Genomic DNA, 23,217 nt, shown 5'->3' on the forward strand with positions numbered 1-23,217 from the left:
ATGTGACTAAATGGTCATTTAAATTGGGGCATATCTTTCACAATGTCTAAATCAATTAAATCTGGTTGTTTTCTGATATCTGTAGGCCAATATGTCGGTTCTCCGGTGCTTATGAAATGCCCATTATTTTCTCTTACAAAGGGTGATTTTTCAAGAGGGATTTTAATGTTGTATCTTGCGGATAGTTGTAGAGCGACAAAGTAGTCTTTAATGCCGGACTCTCCACTTGAGATTGATTAGTTGTTAAGGTTGCTGGCGTTTTGTATTGATCAATCATAGCAGTATTGTTGGTTCTCTTAATTTTGCCATGATTTATTTGGTTCCCCTTTTATGTAAACTATCAAAGTAATTTGAGTGCGGTTTTGTTTTTGTTGTTGGCGCGTTACTTAGTGTTCTACTTCGCGCGGTGGAGTGCGCTCTAATGGCATACTAATTTTGTTTTGTTTCGTTTTTTTATATTGTTTATTTGCTTCTTTTTTGTTTTAACCAACAATGCTAAATCGTGTTCAGCACGTTGAAGCGTCTATTTCGAAGTAAACATATTTTAATGATTATGTTTACCACTACTCGAAAGCGAGATGTTAAAACGTCCGAACAAGAAGGCGTTAAACACACTTTTAAAGTAATACGAAGGACATAAGGTAAAATCCTTTTTCGAAAGTGTGTCTAAAATTCAAAATACCAAATTTTGAGAAAATATTTGTTACCAATTATATTTAATGACGTTAATTGTTTGTTCTTCTTCTTATACGGAGAGTATGAAGGAACTATCCTAAAACTAACCTGGAAATTATCGGTTTATTTTATCCAGTTACTTATTTCGCATCTGAGGATTTAAAGACATTAATTTATCTTCTCTTGATTTATTTATAGTGTATAAATTGTACAAGTTATAATTCATTTGGTGTTTTCACATATTTTCATGAGCGAAATTGGAAAATATTGCGACATATTTGGTTGAGTAACTATCAGGATACATCAATTAAAATTACTGCTTAAAATTTTCAAATAAATATTCAACATAAGCTTTATGAGTCTTAACAGTTTGTACATTTATATGAGTGTGAAAACTGATACCATTACTTTCTAAAATAGATGAGTATATGTATTTAAGGTTAGTTTCACCTCCTAAAAGCTGAAAAGCTCCGCAGAAGCTTCAATCGGTGTGACCTATATTTTACAACTATACAGCTAAGAAATTTTTTATATTTAGATATATATATATAATATATGCAAGGTGTAGATATATATATATATATATACAAGGTGAACCCCAAACAAGACTGGCGTCATAAAAATGTTTTTCATGGCGCCATTTTTTTAATGAGTTCGTGCGTTGGAAGTAACATCCCTAGCTTACTTCCAGTGAAAGCGTGGTGATATTCGGTTCAGTGGAAGCGAAGTTATCGCATCTTAAGTGTCTTAAGCATGTTTGTGTTATCGGTACAAAAATGATTTTCTAACAAAGAGCTAATATCAAATTTTGTTTTAAAATCGGTAAAACGTTTACCGAAACATTTGAACTGATGAAAAAAGCAAGTTTATGCCGATGATTGTCTATCTCGTGCCAGAGTTCATGAGTGGTTTACACGTTTCAGAGATGGTTGTGAACATAAATGACAATGAACATTCCTATTTGTGGAACATCAAGACACACGCCACAAATAGGAGGAGGTCGGCCAAACACGCAAAAAGGGTGTACGCGCCATTTATATATATATACCATATATACTCACCGTATTCGCTTTTTTGAAAAGCTTTAAGATCGCGCAAAACCGTGTATCGAAGCCAGAGGAGACTATTTTGAATAAATAAACTCGAAGTTATCAGAACAAAGCTCACGTCGTTTCTATTTTAGCTCAGTCTTGTTTATTTTGGACTTCACCTTGTTATATATATTGTATATGTATGTATATATATATATATATATATATATATGTAGCTATAAATATATATGTATATATATATATATACATAATATATAATATATTAATATTTATATATATGTATGTGTATGTAGATATATAACATAATGATGATTAAAGCAGAATAAATAGTTAAACATTGAAATAAAATACTTGGACGGCACAATCTTATGCTTAAACAGTTAATTATTTGGCTTCTTGCATACATTTAAAACAAATTATCTATTGGTAATGGAATGCATTATTTCATGAAATAAACATATGAATTTATGCAACTAATAATAATTTGAAATCTTATGGTGATTTAAAATAATAAATAAATACCTTCAATTTTATCCTTAATTATAATTTCTTATGCTGTTCTAGAACACGCGTATTTTATGTGATTGATTTGTAGAATGTATGAGTAACATTATTATTTATATTTACTTATGAACGAAGTAAGCGTAATATTATGCGCATGGGTATTTATAAGATAACATAATAACATGCATCTTTCACCGTATATTTATTTATCGTGTCTATCGCCGATGTTTTTATTCTGAATTGTTTCTTTCCAAATTATCCAGTAATGTCCAATGATGGGTTGGAAATTCCGTCAGTAATTTATTTATATATTTTTTCTATGGATTTACTTCAGTTGATATAGTGTAATGCGTATTTTTGCCATCATTCAATACTTAAGCATTCGACTCCTGCAAAAGACAACAAAATGCATATTTATATGAGAAATAGTATTATGTAGATTTATATTTTCCACTTGCCACACAATAATACCGCTGTAACCGAATGGGATTATGCGTGACTACCATTCGGTAGGTTCGAAACATACCGAGGGCATGGAATACATAATTATAGAATTCGTCTAATAGCGGTTGCCCTTCTTCAGGTTAGCCTCGAAGAGCCACGTAAAACCTCCTCTTAAAAAAAAAGTATTTACCAATGTATCCTCAGAAAGTGAAAGTTTGGATCGGTGGAATCATTGGTCAATTTTTTCTTTGAAATTGCTGCTGGAAACACCATTTCGACCAACGGTGACCTCTACAGAGAGAAGACGAACGTTTTTTCGTGGGCAAAAATTTAAAACATGGACTTGGACGATATTTGGTTTCAGCAGGATTCCACGATAGAGTTTTTTGTGGGGTGAAGTGAAGGATCAATATTATGTGAACAATCCATTAAAGATTCCGGCGCTTTGCGAGATAGAGCTATAAACCATCACTTAGGCCTTGGAAAACTGGATTAACAGAATACGCTACTGCGAAGCTAACCGAAATAGCCACATGAATGAAATCGTGTTCCATAATTAATAAACCGAACAAAATAAAGATTAAATATTTTTTTTTTAATTTTGAAGAAGAACCTCCTATATGGATGACTCCGGAAATAAAATTTGCCACGAATTTTATAATACTAATGGTATCAAACATCATAGTTGCAAAGTTAAATGTCCTAATTCCTAACTACGGTGCTTGTTTTAGGTGGTCGCTGTAGCCGCCCCGATTTGTTCGCAACCATTTCATAGAGAACAGGTATAATGAATCATCACGAAAAAGGCTTCTCATAAAAGCTATGTGCTTTTGGAGGCGACAAACAACTTTATACAAAATATGTAATTATCCATTTCTGAGAAGAAATTAAAGCGTAAAGTATAAATTAGAGGAAAATTTGGCCTAACGCCCTTTAAGCCATTCTATAAGCAAATCATTATTAATAGGTGAAGTAAGAAGTTATAAGCCTTTCTTGGTTTTATTTCGAATCTTGAAGAATGCATAAAACTGTTTCTGTTTTTCATTAGGGAATGATGTAACACACTACTGGCTTCACCAAGCACAATATTTGTTGCAAGCGCAATTTCACTCTTCAAAGCACTGCATAGTATAACTCGATTCAATACATAAGTCTAAAAACATCTAATAGACAAGAATCAGAACTTTCTACTTCATCTAATATACTAGGATGTTCAATAAGTTTTGTGGTTCGATACGAAAAACACAATTTTATGGTTTGAAATAAACTTTATTATTCAGTATAGTCTCCCTGAACATCAATACACTTGTTCCAACGAGATTCCATTTTATTAATTCCATCCCTGAAGTGAGCATCTGTTTTTGGGCGTTCTCAACATGAATGTCTTCAAGGCTGGTCGTACCACGTTTAAATTCAATAACCAATTTTTCTGCTATACTAATTGATGGCGAAAAGTCCTTAAACATTTTCAACATTCGTTCCTATTTTTTTTTTACTTTTAAACCTTCCAAAAATAAAAATTCAATCACTGCTTTTTCCACTGTAGAAAATACTGTGACACATGGATACTAAATGTCTTGTAAACAACGAATGAATTGACAGATTGAAATGAAACTTCACATATGTTTATATGAAGAATTTACCAACATAACAAAAAAAATTTTAGCTAGTAGCAACGCTCTCTGTTTTCAAACCGCAAAACTTATTGAATAACCTAGTATTGAAGTCCTTCGATTAATTTAATTAAGAAATTACTTAAAATTATTTTACTGGACCTCATTAAAATATATGCATTTAAATACTGTACTTAAATTATATAATTATCACTCGTTAAGGGAATTGTTAAAAGGATTCTAAGGATATCTTTGAAAAATTGGGTGCATGGCCCCAACTGTCATACCTTTAGATTATCAAAATAATGCATAATTTGTTCGTAATCCATTTCAAAACCATCAAGAACCAGGTCGTCATGACTGTCTACGTGATCATCACTTGTATTAGAAAACATTGGGTTTCCAACGACTGTAGCTCTCTTAACTTCCTTTTTCATGCCTGCTTTTAATCCAAGATTCTGTTGTAATAAATTTGTTGTGCTATTCTGATCCCCCACCATTGATCTTCGTGCTTTATTTTCCGGTGTTTCGCAGACTAAGGATTCTGCTAAAATGCCAAGAGGGAATGTTTTAGTATATAGTAGAAAAAAATCCAATATATAGTATAACTTTTATAGTTTTTCTATTTTATTTTTAGATTTACCTGTATCATTACCAATATAATTTTTTTGTGGGAGAGAATCAAATTGAAAAGCAGTTTTTCTGCTATAATCAGCAAATTGTACCAATTTTTCTGCGTTATGCATTTTTTCGTAATCAACGTGTTGTAAAGTCTTCTGTTTCATATTAAAAGACTTTGGTTTTTGGCAAATGTGGCCTCCAGTTTTTATTTGTGAGACATCTTTACGGCATTGCTCAAGTTGGTTATCCACGTCCTTTGCTTCTGCTGCACTTTGACCTTTGTTGGCATTCTCTTTATCCTATAAATACATCGAATGTATTAATACTTATGCCAAAAAAAAAAAAAAAATAAATTGTCTGGGTAGAGATACCCACCTAATTGTAAACACTATATATAAAAGGCGGTGCGAAACCACTGAAAGTACACTTTCCCATGACAATTGCATACAAAAAACAAAACTAAAGATATTATGGAACACCCAAGGAACTTAAAATTAGCTACAAGGAATGTTTGAAGTTTGTACGAATCAGGTAAACTAGACAACAAAGAAATTAAACAGACTAAAACTTGATTTCCTCGGTGTAAGCAAAACTTTTTGGCAATCAAACGACTGCATAAAAAAAGATGTATACTTTTATTACTCAAGGAATGATTCTTCAAGGCATGGACCAGAAGCAGGCATTATTATCGCGAAAAGACATTGTGGGAAGGTTAGCGAATTCATCACATCTTCCGACAGGATGGGGATACTAAAATTAAAGTCAAACCCAGTTGATTTAGATATTATATAATATAATATTACCCAAGTATAGGGTATGCTCCCAATGCTGACTGTTCTAATGACGAGATTGAAACCATTTTTAGAAAATTCTAATGACGAAGAAATATGATATAAATATAATCATGGAAGACATCAACGCAAACATAGGACAAGAGGAAACACCAAATGTGGTTGGAAAATACGAACTAGGAGATTGAAATGAAAGGGGAAACTAGTGCAATTCTGTCAAGAAAAAGAGTTAATTAATGATAACGCGTATTACAAGATGGAATGAAAAACATAAAACCTAATGAAAATGGCCACATCTTGATTAAGAAAATTTAAATCATCTACGATACGGGCAAAAACACTTCCACTTCCTTCCGACCATAACATATTAACGGCAGCGTTGCGAATACGACTAACATCACGGAAAACAAAATTTGCAAAATTCCGTATATACCGTACAAAAATTGTGACATGAAGATATCAGAAATGATATAAAAAAAACGGAAGGAATTATTGACAAGTTGACTGTCAAAAATCCGATCAAATGCTCAAGTAATATTTCCGACAAAGTACGCATATGGCAAAGCACCAGAAACAAGAACGACAAAAAAAAGTTAAATAAGCAAAAAAAAAACTCAGAACTGCATGAATATTTATCTAACTTGTCACCTACGGAAGTTACTAACTACTCACTGTGGAAGGCAACGAAAAATATGTCACAACCAACCGACGCCTCACAACGCAGCGTTAAAAACGTGTAATGGAGATTGGGCAAAAAACTGATAAACAAAAAGCAATAGAGTTTGCCAAACATCTATCAAATGTTTTCCAGCCATTTCCGATTCAAAGTGCAGAGGTAGGCGCAGAAGCTAACCAATTTCTTTCAGCTCCGTTTCAAATGGATTTTCGAACTGTAGGAACAACTGGAAAGAAGTTAAATACGCAGCAACCAAAACTATTAAAAACCAAAAATGCACCAGGTTATGAGCTAATAACTAGTAAGGTTTTAAAAGAACTGCCCATATGTGGATACAAATTCCTCACCATTATATTTAACGCGATGATCAGACACGAGTACTTCCCAACTCAGTGGAAAGTTGTTGAAATCATCCTTATACAAAAGCCAGGAAAGACCCCGAGCGTAGTCCCCAATTACAGGCCAATAAGTCTACTGCCCGTTGCCTCTAAACTCTTCGAAAAGCTGCTTTTAAAAAGGATAAATCCAATAATTGCGCAAATGACTCTCATTCCCGCCCACCAATTTGGTTTTCGTAAGTATCACTCCACCAAGTTAATTGTGTGTATGATTTCGCTAGACAAGCACTTAAGAAGAAGCAACACTGTACAGCGGCATTTTTCGATATAACGCAAGCCTTCGATAAAGTCTGGCATGAAGGGCTGCTATACAAGCTTAAGCAGCGTTTACCGCATAACTGTTATATGTCCATAAAATTGTGCTTGCAAAATAGATATGTTCTTGTTAAAGTAAACAATGAAACCATTAACCTTCACGCAATTAGAGCAGGTGTACCACAACGAAGTGTTCTAGGCCCCGTCTTGTACACTTTGTTCACGCAGACCTGCCACTATCAAAGAACACATATGCGGCCACGTATGCAGATGATACTGTTGTCATGGCCAGGAGTACCCTTGCCTCAATTGCTTCTGATTACATACAAGAAAGCACTAACAGATAACATTCACACACGGCTTATGTCCTGCCGTATCTCTTACCAGCGTTCCAATACCTCAAACAAATAATGCCAAATATTTAAGTATTCTATTAGACCGGAACCTTACTTGGCGATCGCATATACTTTTAAAGCGAAAGCAGCTTGGACTGAAACTGCGATCACTACACTGATTAATCGGCTACAATTCAGTACTTGCACTAGACAATAAGGTGCTTATCTATAAATCCATTCTGAAGGAGTTCAATTATGGGGCTCAGCTGCAAAATGAAATCTAGAAATTATGCAAAGATTTCAGTCAAAGGTGCTCCGCATGGATTGTCCGAAACGAGATATTGCACCGTGACCTAAAATTTACGACAGTTTTCGAAGAAATAAACAACCTCAGCCGCAGATACAACAACCGACTTGCCACTCATCCGAATAACCGAGCAAATAACCTTTCTAAGATAAACTACTCTACAAGATTAAAAAAATGTGAGCCTAACGATTTAATGCAAAGATTTAAAACGTAAAATACGTAAATGCAAAAGTTATAAATTTGTATAATATATCGTATATGTTATATGATGTTCATTATTCTACTGGGGATTCTTACTCCAAGTTATTCTTGTTTAAACTGTAGGTAACGTAGTAACCGGCTACCATGGGAATATTTCGGATGCTTCTCGCCCAGGCACCTCACGTATCAATGCAAACCGGGAAGGTAGGGGATCACGCGGCCAGACTTTCCCTTCCCTTCCCTTCCCTTCAATCTCATCTGCACAATCTGTCAGTCAGAGCGGATAAAAGAAACTATTTTCCACTATTTATGCGAATGTCCAGGTCAAGCAAGAGCAAGACTTCACTTTTCGCCTTTTGTACAGCAAATTAATGACATCTCAAACATAGAGATAAAAAGTTTTACGATATATGGTACTCTAACTCAAACAAATAAAACTCAACAACAAAAAAACCAAAAGAAGAGCGCAGGTTCGAATCTCCATGACAAGCAAAAGTTCCTCATACCATCAAACTATCTGCCGTTCTGTTACAAGTTAAGTCAGTTATAGATATGAAATAATAATACCTATGATCAAAAAGTACCGGGAATATTTAATTTAAACGAACCGCGCACGTGGGAACTGGTCCATATTTTTTTCTTATGTTGGTAGGACTGTAAGACATACAGTCAGCGTCAAAATGATAGCACAATCACAAATAAACTAAAAATTGCTTCAATATGTTTGTATTCCTTTTGTTATTCTTTTTGTTTTGTCCCATGTGTCCACTTGCTCATTTTGAGCGGCATAGCGGTAAATATTTTTTAGTTAAACTACCGTTATCTGAAAAATGTGTGAAATCGGTGCGTCAAAATGATAGCGCATTTGCACAAAATAATTCGTAGTTATTGATGGACAGTCGTTAAATGTGGACAATAATTTTGTTTCGCAAAAAAACGTGTTTATTTTGTACAATAAAGATAAAAATAACATTTATTGATAACAATGGGGCGAGAAACGCAGCTTAACAGTGCAGAAGTGAAAGTGGCTCTAAATTTGCATAAAAACAAAGCAAAAATAAGTGGAATTGCAAAACAATTAAATAGAAGCCGTAAAGTAATTTCAAATTTATTAAAAGATCCCGAGAATTATGGAAAAGCTCATTCCGGAGGCCGCCCAAAATCAATTACGACTAAACAAGAACGAGCGATTTCGCGTGTTGCACCCAATTCTGACCTCACTGCCAAGAAATTTTGCAGAAGCAACTGGTGTTGAAACACGTGTACGTAATGTACAAAGATTTTTGCAAAAATCTGAAACTATCCCACGCAAAAAACTCCAAAGGAAGCCACCACTAACAGCGACGCATCGGCAAGAAAGATTACAATTTGCAGAAGAGCACATTAAGTGGAATAAACGTTGGCGGCGTGTTATCTTTACTGACGAAAAAAAGTTCAATTTAGATGGACCGGATGGTTGGGCTTACTATTACCACGACTTGCGGAAGGAGCGTAAGGTTTTGAGCCGTCGCCAACATGGAGGAGGATGTGTCATGATATGGGCCGGGATTGGTTATCGTGGAAGGAGTGAAATTAAATTTCTACCTTCAAGAATGAATAGCAGAGACTACATAAATCTGATTGGCAACGAAGTGGTAAACCGTGGCCATCATGTTACAAAAGGTTCCCTAATTTTCCAGCAGGATAACGCAGGTGTGCATACAGCAAAAATTGGAAAACATTTTTTCAACGAAAAAAATATTAATATTTTGCAGTGGCCCTCCCGATCTCCTGACCTAAACATAATTGAAAATTGTTGGGGATCTCTTGCGAGAAAGGTTTACTCCGAAAATCGTCAGTATATTAAGAAACTATTTAAATCACTTCCAAATCGCATGACTGAAGTCATAAAGAAAAATGGAGGGTCCACTCATTATTAGAATACGTTTTTTTCTTTATTTATTATTGTTATGTGTTTAAAACTCACTGATTCCATAAATGTGCTATATTTTTGACGCAGTACGAAAATAATTTTTTTCATTTTAATGAAGAGCTACTAATTTTGGTTGTGCATAAACACTATTTTTAAATATATTATTACATATATATTGGAACTGTATGAATCTAAATTTATCATTCGTAACATATGTAAAATTAAAAATAAAAAATCAAATGCGCTATCATTTTGACGCTGACTGTACACATGTTACTTTTTAGAGCTTGGTTTGAGAGATGCTGTACGTCGCAAACGGCCGGAAATGATTGCAAACAATTCTTGGTTTTGCATGATGATAACGCGCTATCGCACCGATCCCAAATTGTGCTGGATTATTTGACTAAACACCAAGTAAATACCATCGTGCAAGCACCGTATTCATTTGATATGGCTCCGTGCGACTTCTTTTTGTTTCCCCAAGTTGAAGTTACCACTTCGTGGAAAGAGATTTCCGTCGATAGAGGAGATCAAAGAGAATACGATTAAGGAGCTGAAGGCCGTCCCTTCGTCGGCCTATCAGGGGTGCATGCATGACTGGGTTAAACGTTGGCACATGTGTGTTGCTTCAGACGTGTCATATTTTGAAGGAGATAAAATAAATTTGCCTAAAATTTAACTCTGTTTTGTTTTATTTCAACATTCCCGGGACTTTCTGATTATAGGGTACTTTTTTTTAGTACAATTAGTTTTATTTAATCATGTAAATATTAAAAAAAAATTTACATTTTCATTCGAAATGGTCATTATTTGCTTTCACACCAGCCTTTAAACGAATAAGCAATCATCTATTGCAGCACGCACGCTTTCCATATATATTGATGTCGCTGCTCGAACCAGATTGTTTGAGATTCTCCAAATTTTTGTGAAGTCTTCGACAGGCCATGTTCTCCAATTCTGACCACAATCTGTAGTCCAATGGATTCATATCTGGATTTCCAGACGGTCAATCTTCTGGGACTATAAACCCAGGAATACTGTTTTTTACCCACATCTGAATTGTTTTTGCCTTATGGGCTGGAGCGGAATCTTGCTGGAAGATTCAACGCTCTATATTGAAGAAAGCACTGCTCAACTACTTCACCACGACTTCTAAGACATCTTCCTGGTATGCTTTTGCCCCGGTTTTAATCCCTTTTTCGCAGAAATGAAGAGATGTAACGTCTTTACAAGACATTCCCCACCAAACCATTACGGAGTTTGGATGGTGGTCTCGCTGAACCCTTGGAACAACATTTTTGCACCTTTAGAAGTTTTAGCATAACATTGCTTATTAAAAATTTCTTCAACATTAAAAATTTTCTCATCTGTGAAAAGATATCAAATGGCATACTATGTACTAAATAGGATGCAAACTCCAAGTCATAAAATGAAGAATGTCGCTTATTTCGAACACATAGCAAGAGGCAACAAATATCATATTTTATAACTGCTGATACACAGAAAAATTAAAGAACGAAGAGGAATTGGCAGGAATAAAATTACTTGGCTTGACAACATCAAAGTGTCGACAGGTCTCAAAACATTTGGCGAAGTAATAGAGGCGGTGAAACATACACAAATTCCATTTTTCCCTTCTCTAAAAATCTTCTACTTCAAGTTCCCCGCATTCATTGGAAAACGGTCAGGATCATTGATACACTTCCGTTGCATGTAGAAAAACTAACAACGATTAGCTTTTGTAAGCTAAGCTCACAATTTTTAAAGGAAAGCTTGATGCAATTTGCCAGCTCGTACAGTAATATTAGCGGAAAATACAGTAAAATCACAACAATTCTTTGGGTGACAGAAAAAAAAATGTATATTAATGTTTTATAATGTAGTAAAGGTGATCGCCGCAGCCAAATTAGGTTTGTGTGTGACTACAACAAAATATAGGGAATGTTTTTTCTAATAGCTGTCGCCCATTGGATGGTAATAGCAAACCTCCGAGTGTATTTCTATCATGAAAAACCGCCTCATAAAAACCATCTGCGGTTCGGTAGCGGCATAAAATTGTAGGTATCTCCATTTGTGAAATAACATCAAAATGCATGCCATACGCCACAAATTAAAGGAGGAGATTGGCCAAATGCCTAGCAAGGGTGTACGTGCCAATTACATTTTAATATAATAGAAGCATTCTGCTCCTCACCAAATGTGTATTTAAAATATGTATTTAAAAATTTCAACGCGTCTATCGCATTTTTGTTTTACGCAACATTATGCGCGCTTGATGAATATTTTCCCTGTTACATATTACGAATTTCGCTCAAAACAGTTAACTAAATGGTTTTGACGACATAGTATATATGGATAAGTATAAGTATGTATACTTATATTCATTCATTCTGAAGGACATAACATTATTGATAGTGCCCTCTAATATCAATAATGTTATGGCTCAATAAATTGTCCCTGCACTAAATAGACTAAAAGCATGGCAGAGAGACCTATCGGTCTCTGGATTTCGTCCCTGTTTGGCTGTAGGGAAATTAATGTAGTGGCGCGAGGTGCCAGAATCACTAGATTCGTGCATGGGGGTACACAGCCCGAGTTGCGGCCTCAGAGTCGAAACGGAGCTGGTGCTATTTAACAGAAAATATAAACCTCTACACTTTAGACTTCCCAAGTTAAACAACCACGTTCTTCCGCTTTCATCGGAAGTTAGGTATCTTGGAGTGATACTAGACTCCAAACTCCATTGGAAGCTAAAATCGGGTAAAAAAGGCCAATATCGCTTGCCACTCCTACAAATCAATGTTCGGCAAAAAATGGGGACTCAAGCCACAGGTCGTGCTTTGGGTGTACAACGTGGTGTTTTCGCCAACTTTAACGTACGGATGCCTAGTTTGGTGGGAGCTCTTCGGAAGGGCTATAATATCATTAAATTTCAAATTATTGCATACACTGGCGTCACCGGATCATATAGAATTTGACCCATTGCTGCCCTGAATGTCGGCTTGCACTTACTTCCCATCGATTTTTACATTATTTCCATCGCAACTCAACCTCAACCTTGACCTCTGGAGGCAATTTGTCAAAGGGCATGGTAGCATTTTTCGACAGTTAACACCGTATTTCTCTGAACTTCGGACAGATCTCTCTCTTTCCGCAAACTGGAGGTTGAGGGTCGTGCCTGGGAATCTTTCCAAGTAGGCCGGATTGGAACAAGGGGAAAGTCTGTACTGAAGCTAGTACCCCTGTCTTCCCTGACGGTTCCAAGATGGAATCGAGAGGCGGAGCAGGGGTTTTCTCTAAATCAGTCAATTTATCTTTTTCCTTAAACTTGCCGAATACTGCTAGTGTTTTTTTTTGGCAGAAGTCTTTGCGATCCTGCAGGCATGCAAAATGCTTAAGGAACGTGGAGGCGAGGGAGATATTAACATTTTTTCCGATAGCCAGGCTGCGAGATGTGACTACGGCCAAGTATATATCTTATAAAATTTCTTTTCTTGAATAGCTGTTGGATTGAATGGATTCCATGCTATGCGAGAGTACACTTTATTATTAATCAGTCTACTCATTGAAGCGTGATGTTACGCTCAAGTCGTTTTTTTACATGTAAGCTTTTATCATCACAGCTTGCGTGCATCTACTACGAAATAACTGATACAATTTTTAAAGAATGAGTTCCCTTGAAGAATGAAGAAGAAATTTAATTTTAAGCAATAATATGATTCGAAGCAAGACAAAACTAAACAACTTAGGTTTTTAAATCAGTATATCAGGTCAGTCCATAAGTCGTGCGTATTTTACCCATAATTTCACTTTTGTACGATTTTTGCATACAAAAAATTATTCGCCGAATATAACGGAACTATGAGGTCAGTCCATAAGTTCGTGCGTAGTTTACCCATAATTTCACTTTTGTACGATTTTTGCATACAAAAAATTATTCACGGAATATAACGGAACTATTTATATTATCTTTAATATATTGTGCATACAACAAGTGATTTTAATCGCGGATAGAAGCACGTGTGGTTAAAAAATAAAATGGAATGTTCGAACGCCTATAAGAGGCATATTTTTATATTTCAAAGCTGTGCAAATGGGTTCCGCATAGACTTTCCGTCGCCAACCTTCAGCAGAGAGTGAATGTATGTTCTCAGTTGCTGCAACGGGTTGAAAATGAAATTTTTTTGAACCGTATCGTTACTGGTGATGAAAAATGGGTCCTTTACAATAATGGCCTTCATCCCAAGAAGATTCTCTTGTCTATTTGGTGGGATATGGCCGGTATTATTTATTATGAACTTCTGGAACCAAACCAGACGATAACTGCTGATTATTATTCCCATCAACTATTACACCTGAATGAGGCACTTAACAAAAATCGGCCGTCTTTAGTGAATATACGCAAAGTTTTGTTTCACCACGACAACGCAAGAACTCATACCGCAAGGCAAACATTAGGCAAGCTGAACGAGTTTGGATGGGAGCTAATACCGCATCCACCATACTCTCCGGATATTGCACCTTGTGATTATCACCTTTTCCGTGGACTTCAATCCCATATGAGTTACAAGAACTACTCCTCAAAAGAAGCTACAGAAAGGGATATCGAAGCGTATTTTGGCTCCAAGGACAAACAATTTTTTGAGCAGGGTATTATATATTTGCCTAAACGTTAGGAAGACATTGTAAATAGTGAAGGAATATATATTTCTGATTAATAAATACTTTAAAAAACTTTTTTATTAATTTTAAAACCACCTTTAAAAACGCACGAACTTATGGACTGACCTGATACTTAGCATACTTACGAAACTTACGAAAGCTCTAACGCCTATATTACGATGTGGGGGCACAGGAGGCCTATATTCGATTGCCTTTATGCAGCAATTGGAATCATTGCATTCTGGCCTAAAAATTTTATAATTTTAATGAAATGTGAGATAAGTCACGTGCGCTAAAAATTACCTTGCTATTTCATGTTGTTGCTGGCTTGGGTGTTTTGCATGACCATCAAAGGATGTGACAGAATTGTTTATGAAGTTGATTGGATTATTTGTAATCTTAATCCGTGCATCTGAAAACAAAATTTCAACTTTTTATCTCAATATTCGTTGAAGAATTCTGTAGTTAAATAATAAAAATAAATATTTTTTATCAAGTACTTTTAGTAAATTACTCCGCACTGAACGCGAATCTTTTTAAAACTTTTTACCGTACACTGCTGCTACTGGATAATTATTACTAGAAAAGTACGTGAATAAAATTAATGCATAATATAAATAATTTTGTTTGAAATATTGTGTAAGGGAGTGACGAAATAATTCTGAGAAGTACTATATATAGCTAACCAAGAGTACAATTTTCACAAGTTTTGAAATAATTAATGCTCATAAACCGACGTTTTAGTTACAGAAAAATAGCTCGCGATTGTTCTAAGGGCGTCCATCAAATGCTTCTATCAGGCTCAGGAGAGTCCAAAGAGGCATTCGGAAATAATATGGGCAAGCATGCTCCGATCCATCGACATAATCGATGAGTGGTCGCCAACCTTGGAGGATATTACAAACTAGTAATTTATTCAACTCTGGAGTAGTCGTTTGATCTTTCATGTGTAATTCATTCAATGTAAATTACAAATTCACAAGGATATATAAGTATATATATATATCAGTTAAATTATATTTACCCCGTTGATCATTATTCGTAATTGCATCGTTAATTAAAGATGATCTGTCCATAGTAGAGCGACCCAACCACACCCAGTCGTGAACGTTCGTTGTTGATTCCTTCGGGAAGCGAAGTTCTTTTGTCAAAATATTGGGAGCAATGATCGCCTTGGTTAATTCTGTCTCAATGGTTCTTGGTCTGAATTTTGATGCATATACCACACATGAAATGACAAACACCACAATCGCAAAACAGAAGGCAGTAAGAAGAACGTATACTCCGATTTCCATGGATGACATATCATTGCGGAAAGCATACTTGCTATTTCGATAGTTTTTCAAAGATTGTGTACTTCCATGATGTTGTCTTGTTTGTACCAAAACTGACTCATCGTTGTATTGGGCATTTTTCAAGGGAATACCTACTATAAAAATGATTTAATATCTTAAATTAACATTTAAAAATAAATTTATTTACCAATGATGTCAGCTAGGTCTCCGTTGATATGGACATTTTTTCTCTCTTTGCCAACAATTCCATCATTTTGAATAGATTCGAGTTTACTATTACTATCAAAATTATTGAAATCGACTTCAACAACTGCTAGCGAACTTATTAGAGGGGAAAAGTTTGACTTCATGTGTTTCGATGCTGCCGTACTTCGCCGCATACGGCAATCCTCTGACAAGAGCAATGTTACGCGTAAAAGGTCACCATTCCCTTCTCCAACAGCAATAACTCGTGGGTGATGTGATGCTAGCATTGGTGCAAATGCAACAACTTCAGTGTCCAAACTCTCAACCAATAGAAAATAGTCTTCCACAGAGATGTCTCTGAAAAGAGTAGGCATAAAACATACAAATTGTTGAGTTTACTTAGTAAAACCTACTTTGCAATAGTTTGAAAATTCCTATACTAAATACAATTTTTAGGCAGATTGAATTATACAAAGGAGTCGAAACGAAATGCAAAAATACTTTTTACAAATAGCAATGCTTCATTAACAACAAAAACCGCAGGTCGTTTTTTTATTATTTTATTATTACATGCGGGTATTGATTAGCTGAGTTTTCGTTATGTAAGACTCAGAACCGGATGTAATTGATGAAAATTTGTCAATTTTTTTTTTTAATTTGCACACTTGTTATGATATAATCATCCTATAATAACCCCTTATTATAACGGTTTTAATAGTTCGAGTGCTCCAAAGTAATAGATAGATATTAAAAATAAAAAGATTTAAATAACGTGTGCACATATAAACGTCTCATTCATAAAATTTCCTGGGTAGCTTGCGCAGACGTTTTGAGTTGTAAGGTGGCCTTTCCACGGTATGTTCTTGAGCCGGTTGTTGTACCGCAGTTCACGGTGGACTGCCTCCCTAAGGTGCAGTATTTGCTGAATCTGGTATTTTTTGCTCCATGCTTACACCCACGGACGCTTCTCTGCCGGTGTCAACAGTTACTGTTTGATGACCGTCATTTACTCGTGTTCGAGTTTGGAATAAGTTTTAGGTGTACTCGGCTTCGGCGATGTTGCGCTTGTTTGTTGGTTGTGATAAAAAAATGGTGCTTCACCACGCTCTTAATGGTAGCATTCACCCATTTATCGTCGTTTGCATCGATTTTAGTCATTATTTTGTCACCCACCCTCAAGGCAGGCAGGTTGCTCGTGTATTTGACGTATTGTTGCTTTGCTGAGAGTCTGTTTTGCTCTATTTTATTCCTTACTTGGTCTGGAACTTTTGGGTAGTATTCAGTGTGTGAACAAGGAACGCCGCTTCGGGTCGAACGAGAGAAAAATCGTTTTGCTTTTGAAAAACTGGTTTTGTTTGGTGTATTTCTCCACTCCTGAAGTGCTTTGTACAAATCTGTTCTGGAATCTGCTGATATTTTTTGCCGTTGCCTTGTTGGTGTTTTGGGCTTAAGTGAGTAAGAATGAATTCCCAATCCTTTCAGAACCTTTTAAACTCCTCTGACGTAAACATCGTTGCGCCATCCGTCACACATTGTATGGGAGTCCCATGGCGAGAGAAATTTCTTTTACAAATTATGATGGCAGCGTTCGATGAAAGATCACGCAGTCTGTCTATTTCAAAGAAATCCTAGAAATGATCGGCTGTTATGAAACACGTTGAAAAGGATATTTGGGTACCTTGCCCGACTTCATTGTGGATTTCGTTGGTTGGGAGCGAACTTTAGACAAGTTTCGGAGTTTTCGATACGATTTGACAATTGATAATTGATGCCGGGCCAGTAAACTGTTCCCTGCAACTGTTTCCCAAACTGTAACTGATAAATCGTCGCGACTGCCCCAAAAAATCTTCAGCTCGTTCGGCAGCTGATGCCGTCGCTCGTCCAGCCAATTTTTATCACTTTGATGAGCTTTGTCAGGATGATTTCGTTTTTTGTTTCCGCTGTTATGCGTGCCAAACGTTCGTCACTTACACATAGGTTTTTGACCGGATTTATTTCGTCGAGTTTGAAAAAGAAATTGTCTTCATTCTGCTTCAACTGATAGATCTCATATTGGCGTTTGATTTCGCTTTCGTTTGCCGGTGCTCTTGAGAGAAAATCTGCAATGTGCATTTCTTTTCCTTTTACATATTTAATATTTAGGTTGTATCTTTAAAGAAGAAGCACCATTACCTGCAATCGCTTTGGGATATCAGAAAGTTGACTCCTTGTAACGATTCATATTCAGGCCGATGGTTTCTGGCGGTTTCTACTATCACATCCTTTTTGCTGCATATATACTGATCGAACTTACGCCATGCGAATTCTATGCTCAGAAGCTCTTTTTCCATTTGAGCATACTTTCGCTGTGTTTTTGTCAAAACTCTAGAAGCATATGCCACCGGTAGATTAACCTGTACTAAGCATGCCCCAAGTGCATGATCAGATGCATCGGCTTGTATTGTGACTGGTTTATTGGTATCGAAGTACATTAAAACCGGAGTACTTGTAATGTCTGACTTTAATCTTTGAAAATCGAGCGATAATTTTCGTAAATTGCATGCTTTCTCCGATAAGTTTGGTATGAATTTTGATAGATAAGTCACCTAATCCAAAAATTTGGATAGGCTTTCTGCGTCCTTTGGAGTAGACATGCTTTTGATCACTTCAATTTTTGCATTATCTGCTTTTAGTCCATTTTTTAACAGAATATACCTGAAAAATTTTAGTTCGGTTTTACGAGTACATATGTAGGTTCATTTTTTCTCTGTTAAATTTACAATGTTTTTCTCTCAGTCTTTGAAAAAGATTTTGCAAGTTATCGTTATGATCTTTGAAGGCTTCTTTTATTGTTTCATCAGCTTTACTGCGACTTCTTTCAGGCCGGACAACTTTTGTGTCATTTGGTAAACTTCCATCGCCAGTTTTATACCAAAAGGCATTCTCAAAAATCTATATCTCTCATATGGCGTAAAAAATGTGCACAGCTTACTACTTGGTTCATCTAGCTTTACTTGCCAGAAGCCTGTTTTAGCGTCAACTGCCGAGAAAACTTTGCATCATTTAGATCAGGTAAAATTTCGTCGATTGTTTGGATTTTATACTTAACATCCTTCAAGGCTTTATTCAATTCACAGGGGCTAGGCATATGCGACATTTATTATTTCTTTTGACAAACAAAATGTTACTCACTCGATCCAGGTGTTCGCTCTCCTTGCAAATGACTTTCAACTTTTCCATTTCGCCGAGTTTCTGTTATGCTCCTTATTTAGCGCCATTGCGATGCGACGTGGTTTCTGTATAACCGGCGCCATGTCTTCGTCGATTTGCAACTTCACCTAACCATCAAATTCACCTAAACATTGAAAAATGTCATTAAAATTCTTAACAATCCGTTTAGCCTCATTATGAGCGTCTTGCATTACTCATTCTTATAGAGCCTATCTTTACGCACGCTTCTCCGGATAACAACAATTGCATGTGATAATACTCCACGATTTCGGACGTCAATCGATGCTTTTCTTTCTTGTGTTTGCAGTCCATCTGTATTTGCCCTATTGATGGAAAGATAGTATTTCCAGACGCTTTGAGACGAATCGATGATCTTTTGACAATCAGTTTGCGGTTATTCATAATTTCTTTCAGATATTTCTTTCCTATTAAATATATCGTTCCTCCAGTATCCAACTGGCATTCTATAGCTTTGTATTTCTCTCTCTGCAAACTCGCATTGATAAGCATTTTTGACTTGAAAAAATTTTTATTGCTCTTTTTTTTCCAAAACGCATTCGTCACTGCTTTCGCGGTTGCTACTGCTGTTTTCTTCTTCTGCTTGAATTTTGTTCACTCGCTTGCGCGTCTGTTTCCGAGTTCTACAGCAATTTTCAAAATGATTTCGAAGACCGTATTTTGCGCAGACTTTTCCGAACGCTGAGCATTATTTCTCATTCCTTTCATGTTACGATCCACAGTAATTGCAGTCGACGTCTTCATCTCGTTTTGTTTACATATGTTTGCTTGATTTCCTTTTGTGCGGTATTTCGTTCACTTCATTTTGTGAATCAACTGCCTTATTGTCTTCTACTTCCTGAATTTGCTTCTCTGCCAATTCCTTTGCTTTATATTTTTTTATGGCTTGTTCTAATGTAATTTCGTCATTTTCCCACAGCTGTTCACGTAATGCATTCGATTTAACCGAACAAATGATTTTATCCAGCATTAGATCGTTCTCAAGTTCACCAAAGCCGCAATGTTTTACCAAGCCGCGCAACCGATTAATATATTCGTCGATCGGCTCTCCGTCCTCCTGCTTTGATTGAACAGCGCGCCTTGGTATCGTTTCTTTGTAGTTGGCGTGAGGTGCCTTTCGATTCTTCCTAGAATGTTCTCGCAGAAGCCGTGCTTTCTTCCATTAGTGGCAGATTGTATTGGGTTGGCAACCAAGGAATTACGGATTTCATTTACAGATGGTTCAATGGGATTTTTCGGTTTGCAGACGTAGTACAAATGTAAAACACATTTTGTTATTTGATAATTGGCAATTCAGCTGTCAATAAGTAAAAAAAAAGTTTTTTGATCGGTTGAGTAGTTTTCGTTTGGCGTGAAAAACGCAAAATCAAAAGGAACTTTTTCGTCATATTTTGCTTTTTTATTTCCGCAAAGGGAAAACCGCATCGCAAGCTCATAAAAAGTTATGTGCTTTTTATGGTGACAAAGCCTTAAAAGAACGGCAGTGTCAAAATTGGTTTGCCAAATTTCGTTCTGGTTGAAGTTGATGATGGCAATAACTGAAGGCTGATGGCCCGAACTGAAAGAATTTTAATAATTTAATGCAACGCATTAACAACTGCGATTTGCTAAAGAAACGTAATGAAAATGATCCATTTTCAAAACGACTGATAACTGGCGATGAAAAATGGCTTATTTCCAACAATATCAAGCTGAAAAGATCGTGGAGCAGGCCAGGTGAACCAACTCAAACAACATCAAAAGCTGATATTCATCGAAAGAAGGTTTTCTTATCAGTTTCGTGGGATGACAAAGGAATTGACTACTTTGAACTCTTACCACCAAACCGAACGATCAATTCTGATGCATACATTGAAAAACTAAAGAAATTAAACAATGCAGTTGAAGAAAAGCGACCCGAATTGACAAATCGAAAAAGTATTGTATTCCATCATGACAATGCAAGGCCACACACATCTTTGGCCACCCGGCAAAAATTTTTCGAGCTTGGTTGGGATGTTTTGCCACATCCATCATATAGTACTGACCTTGCACCATCTGATTAATTTTTGTTTCCTTGAATAGTAAACATTTCAATAATGATGATGATGTCAAATCGTACCTGATTCAGTTTTATGCTAATATAATAAAAACTACAAGTTTTATGAACGTGGGATTATGATGCTGCCTGAAAGATGGCAAAAGGTCGCTGATCAAAATGGGCAATACATAACAGAATAAATGTATTTAGTTCCATGAAAAAATTGTCTTTGTTTTCTAAAACAAAATCCGCAATTGCTTAGTTGCTAGCCCAATAGAACATTCGAAGTTTTTTGAAGAACTTAAAGTTTGCCACAGAGTCACCTTCGATGATTTCTAGCGCGCTGGGTAACGGGACGCTTGCTGCTACGTTCCATCTTTCCTTCTTCAGTGTACAACTCTAGAAATTTGAGCTGCATTCACTTGCTGCGTTAACTCTAATACCTGCTTTTTCAGTCACTCAACCTCCTTTTTAACGTACACACCTTGCATGGCATGACATTAAGTGTTGCCAACACAACAATAACGATACTACAAAACTGTTTCAAAATGTTCTCTCAAAGTATTGCTCTTGCATCCTGCCATTTAACACATTCCAATCACTCAATTAAATGTGGTTGAATGAGAAAATCGTGTGATTTATTCCCCGAACTCTCTATGTATTTCACTAATATTGGTCATAGTATACGAGTATATATATTATATATAAACAGTTGCTGTTAGGTTTCTAGTGCACGGACCACCCTGCAGACATTTTCAGAGGTAGAGCTCAAAAACGAGGTTCAGCACCACAGTTGGCGTACCGCTATATGCAACGGGCTACCGACAGACAATAAAAGGTATTCATCGGGAGCCATTTAACCACATTTACCCCGTAATTAAGTATACCAAACAAAAAGTTTTTTTCTCTCGCCATGTACATTAAGATATCAACATAAGATGAAATGACTAAAAGCCGTTACATTCGCCTCATCGTCGCACGCTTCTACCTTGAACTACATGTCGGCTGTTCAAGGTGATTTGCCCTTTCCTTTTTCCTTTCTATTTTTCTTTAGTCGTGGCATTTTAATGTAATATACAAAACATTATTCTTGGTCTAGTGCCACCACTTTAATGAATTCGCTTTGCCCGCACATGCATATTATCGTAGATTGAACAAAAAACGTTTAATAAAAAAATAACAAATAACAATGCCAATAAAAACACAATTGCCGTTGACAATATAAATCAAAGTTAAACATTTTCGAACCTCAAAGGAGTTTTGGATCCATCTGAAAACTCGAGATCAATATCCAACAATCCTTCCTGATATTGAGCAGTTAGCTTGTTTGTAACCGAAGTTTCTGCTGTATATCCGTTGTCGATACCAGTGTCTGGAGAAATAGTTAATTGCAGACCTGATATTACACGCACAATTAACTTCTTCAAACTGACTTTATCACTCCCAACACGAATTTCTTTGGTTCCTATCACTCGGCCTGTGATGGGAGATAGGACCTAAGGGGACATGGTAAGTTTTAGAATATATCTAATAAAAAACTGGAAATATTGTACCTGCACATCTGTGCGACCCATTGATTTTCCTTGCAAAATTCTCCCTTTTAAAGTAGCAATTTTCGGATCAGATACACGTAAAAGTGGTTGTACCAAATCCGTGACCCGCAAGCCAGTTCGCCGCGAAATAAAATAACTTATGCGCCCAGAATTCTGCAAAATCAAAGTAATTACCTCTTAAAGCATACAAAAACCATTTTCTGAACTCACTTGATCAATGGCCAAAAATCGAGCATAAACATCTACAGGGCTTTGTTGGTATCGGGCTTTACAAACTATTTTATCTGTCCCAACATCACTTTTATATTGACTCCATCCGTTGGACCTCTTTTTACGGCGTTGAGTTTGTTTACTCGGTCTGCAAATAAGTGAAATTCGAATAATTGTATTAATTGTATACAGATGTGAACAATTTTGACATTTATAGGATTCGACATATACATATGTATGTAACATGATTCATTGATATATATCATGATATATGTATAT

General features: G+C 36.1%; 2 protein-coding genes across 8 annotated transcripts in view; both read right to left on the reverse strand.

The window, feature by feature from the left end:
- Positions 1-1,989: 1,989 nt before the first annotated feature.
- Positions 1,990-23,217, reverse strand: part of LOC129236771 (transmembrane protein 132C) — an 88,060-nt gene continuing 66,832 nt past the window's right edge. Inside the window, exons 8-17 of one of the 4 annotated variants that reach the window (XM_054870980.1) lie at positions 22,939-23,086; positions 22,729-22,881; positions 22,424-22,671; positions 15,929-16,284; positions 15,471-15,872; positions 14,750-14,858; positions 14,593-14,692; positions 4,932-5,208; positions 4,576-4,835; positions 1,990-2,620 (exon numbers count right to left, since the gene is read on the reverse strand). In XM_054870980.1, the coding sequence (XP_054726955.1) occupies positions 2,606-2,620; positions 4,576-4,835; positions 4,932-5,208; positions 14,593-14,692; positions 14,750-14,858; positions 15,471-15,872; positions 15,929-16,284; positions 22,424-22,671; positions 22,729-22,881; positions 22,939-23,086 (2,068 nt within the window). In that variant the 3' untranslated portion in view covers positions 1,990-2,605. Of the gene's footprint in view, positions 2,621-4,575; positions 4,836-4,931; positions 5,209-14,592; positions 14,693-14,749; positions 14,859-15,470; positions 15,876-15,928; positions 16,285-22,423; positions 22,672-22,728; positions 22,882-22,938; positions 23,087-23,217 lie in introns of all 4 variants that reach the window. The other 3 variants (XM_054870981.1, XM_054870979.1, XM_054870978.1) reach the window with 3 other exon arrangements.
- Positions 16,427-21,010, reverse strand: LOC129236772 (uncharacterized). 4 transcript variants are annotated; one of them, XR_008581711.1, is made up of 2 exons: positions 18,100-21,010; positions 16,427-18,026 (listed from the first exon to the last, which is right to left on the reverse strand). XR_008581711.1 is itself a non-coding variant. In XM_054870983.1 (2 exons), the coding sequence occupies exons 1-2, from the start codon at positions 18,396-18,398 to the stop codon at positions 17,776-17,778; spliced, it is 537 nt and encodes a 178-aa protein (XP_054726958.1). In that variant the 5' UTR covers positions 18,399-18,512; the 3' UTR covers positions 16,445-17,775. The 4 variants fall into 4 exon arrangements, 1 of the variants encoding a protein (XP_054726958.1); XR_008581713.1 differs by having other exon boundaries at positions 16,427-18,041; XR_008581712.1 differs by having other exon boundaries at positions 16,427-18,047.

The sequence above is a fragment of the Anastrepha obliqua genome, chromosome 2 (assembly GCF_027943255.1).
Source record: "Anastrepha obliqua isolate idAnaObli1 chromosome 2, idAnaObli1_1.0, whole genome shotgun sequence".
NCBI classification, from domain to species: domain Eukaryota; kingdom Metazoa; phylum Arthropoda; class Insecta; order Diptera; family Tephritidae; genus Anastrepha; species Anastrepha obliqua.

What these genes read in the sequence shown, in the direction of transcription:
- LOC129236772 (XM_054870983.1), bottom strand. Translation starts at nt 18,398, where the DNA reads ATGTACTTCGATACCAATAAACCAGTCACAATACAAGCCGATGCATCT. An exon ending in ATATCCCAAAGCGATTGCAG is followed by an intron (nt 18,014 to 18,099) that starts GTAATGGTGCTT and finishes TTTTCTCTCAAG; the next exon opens with AGCACCGGCAAACGAAAGCG.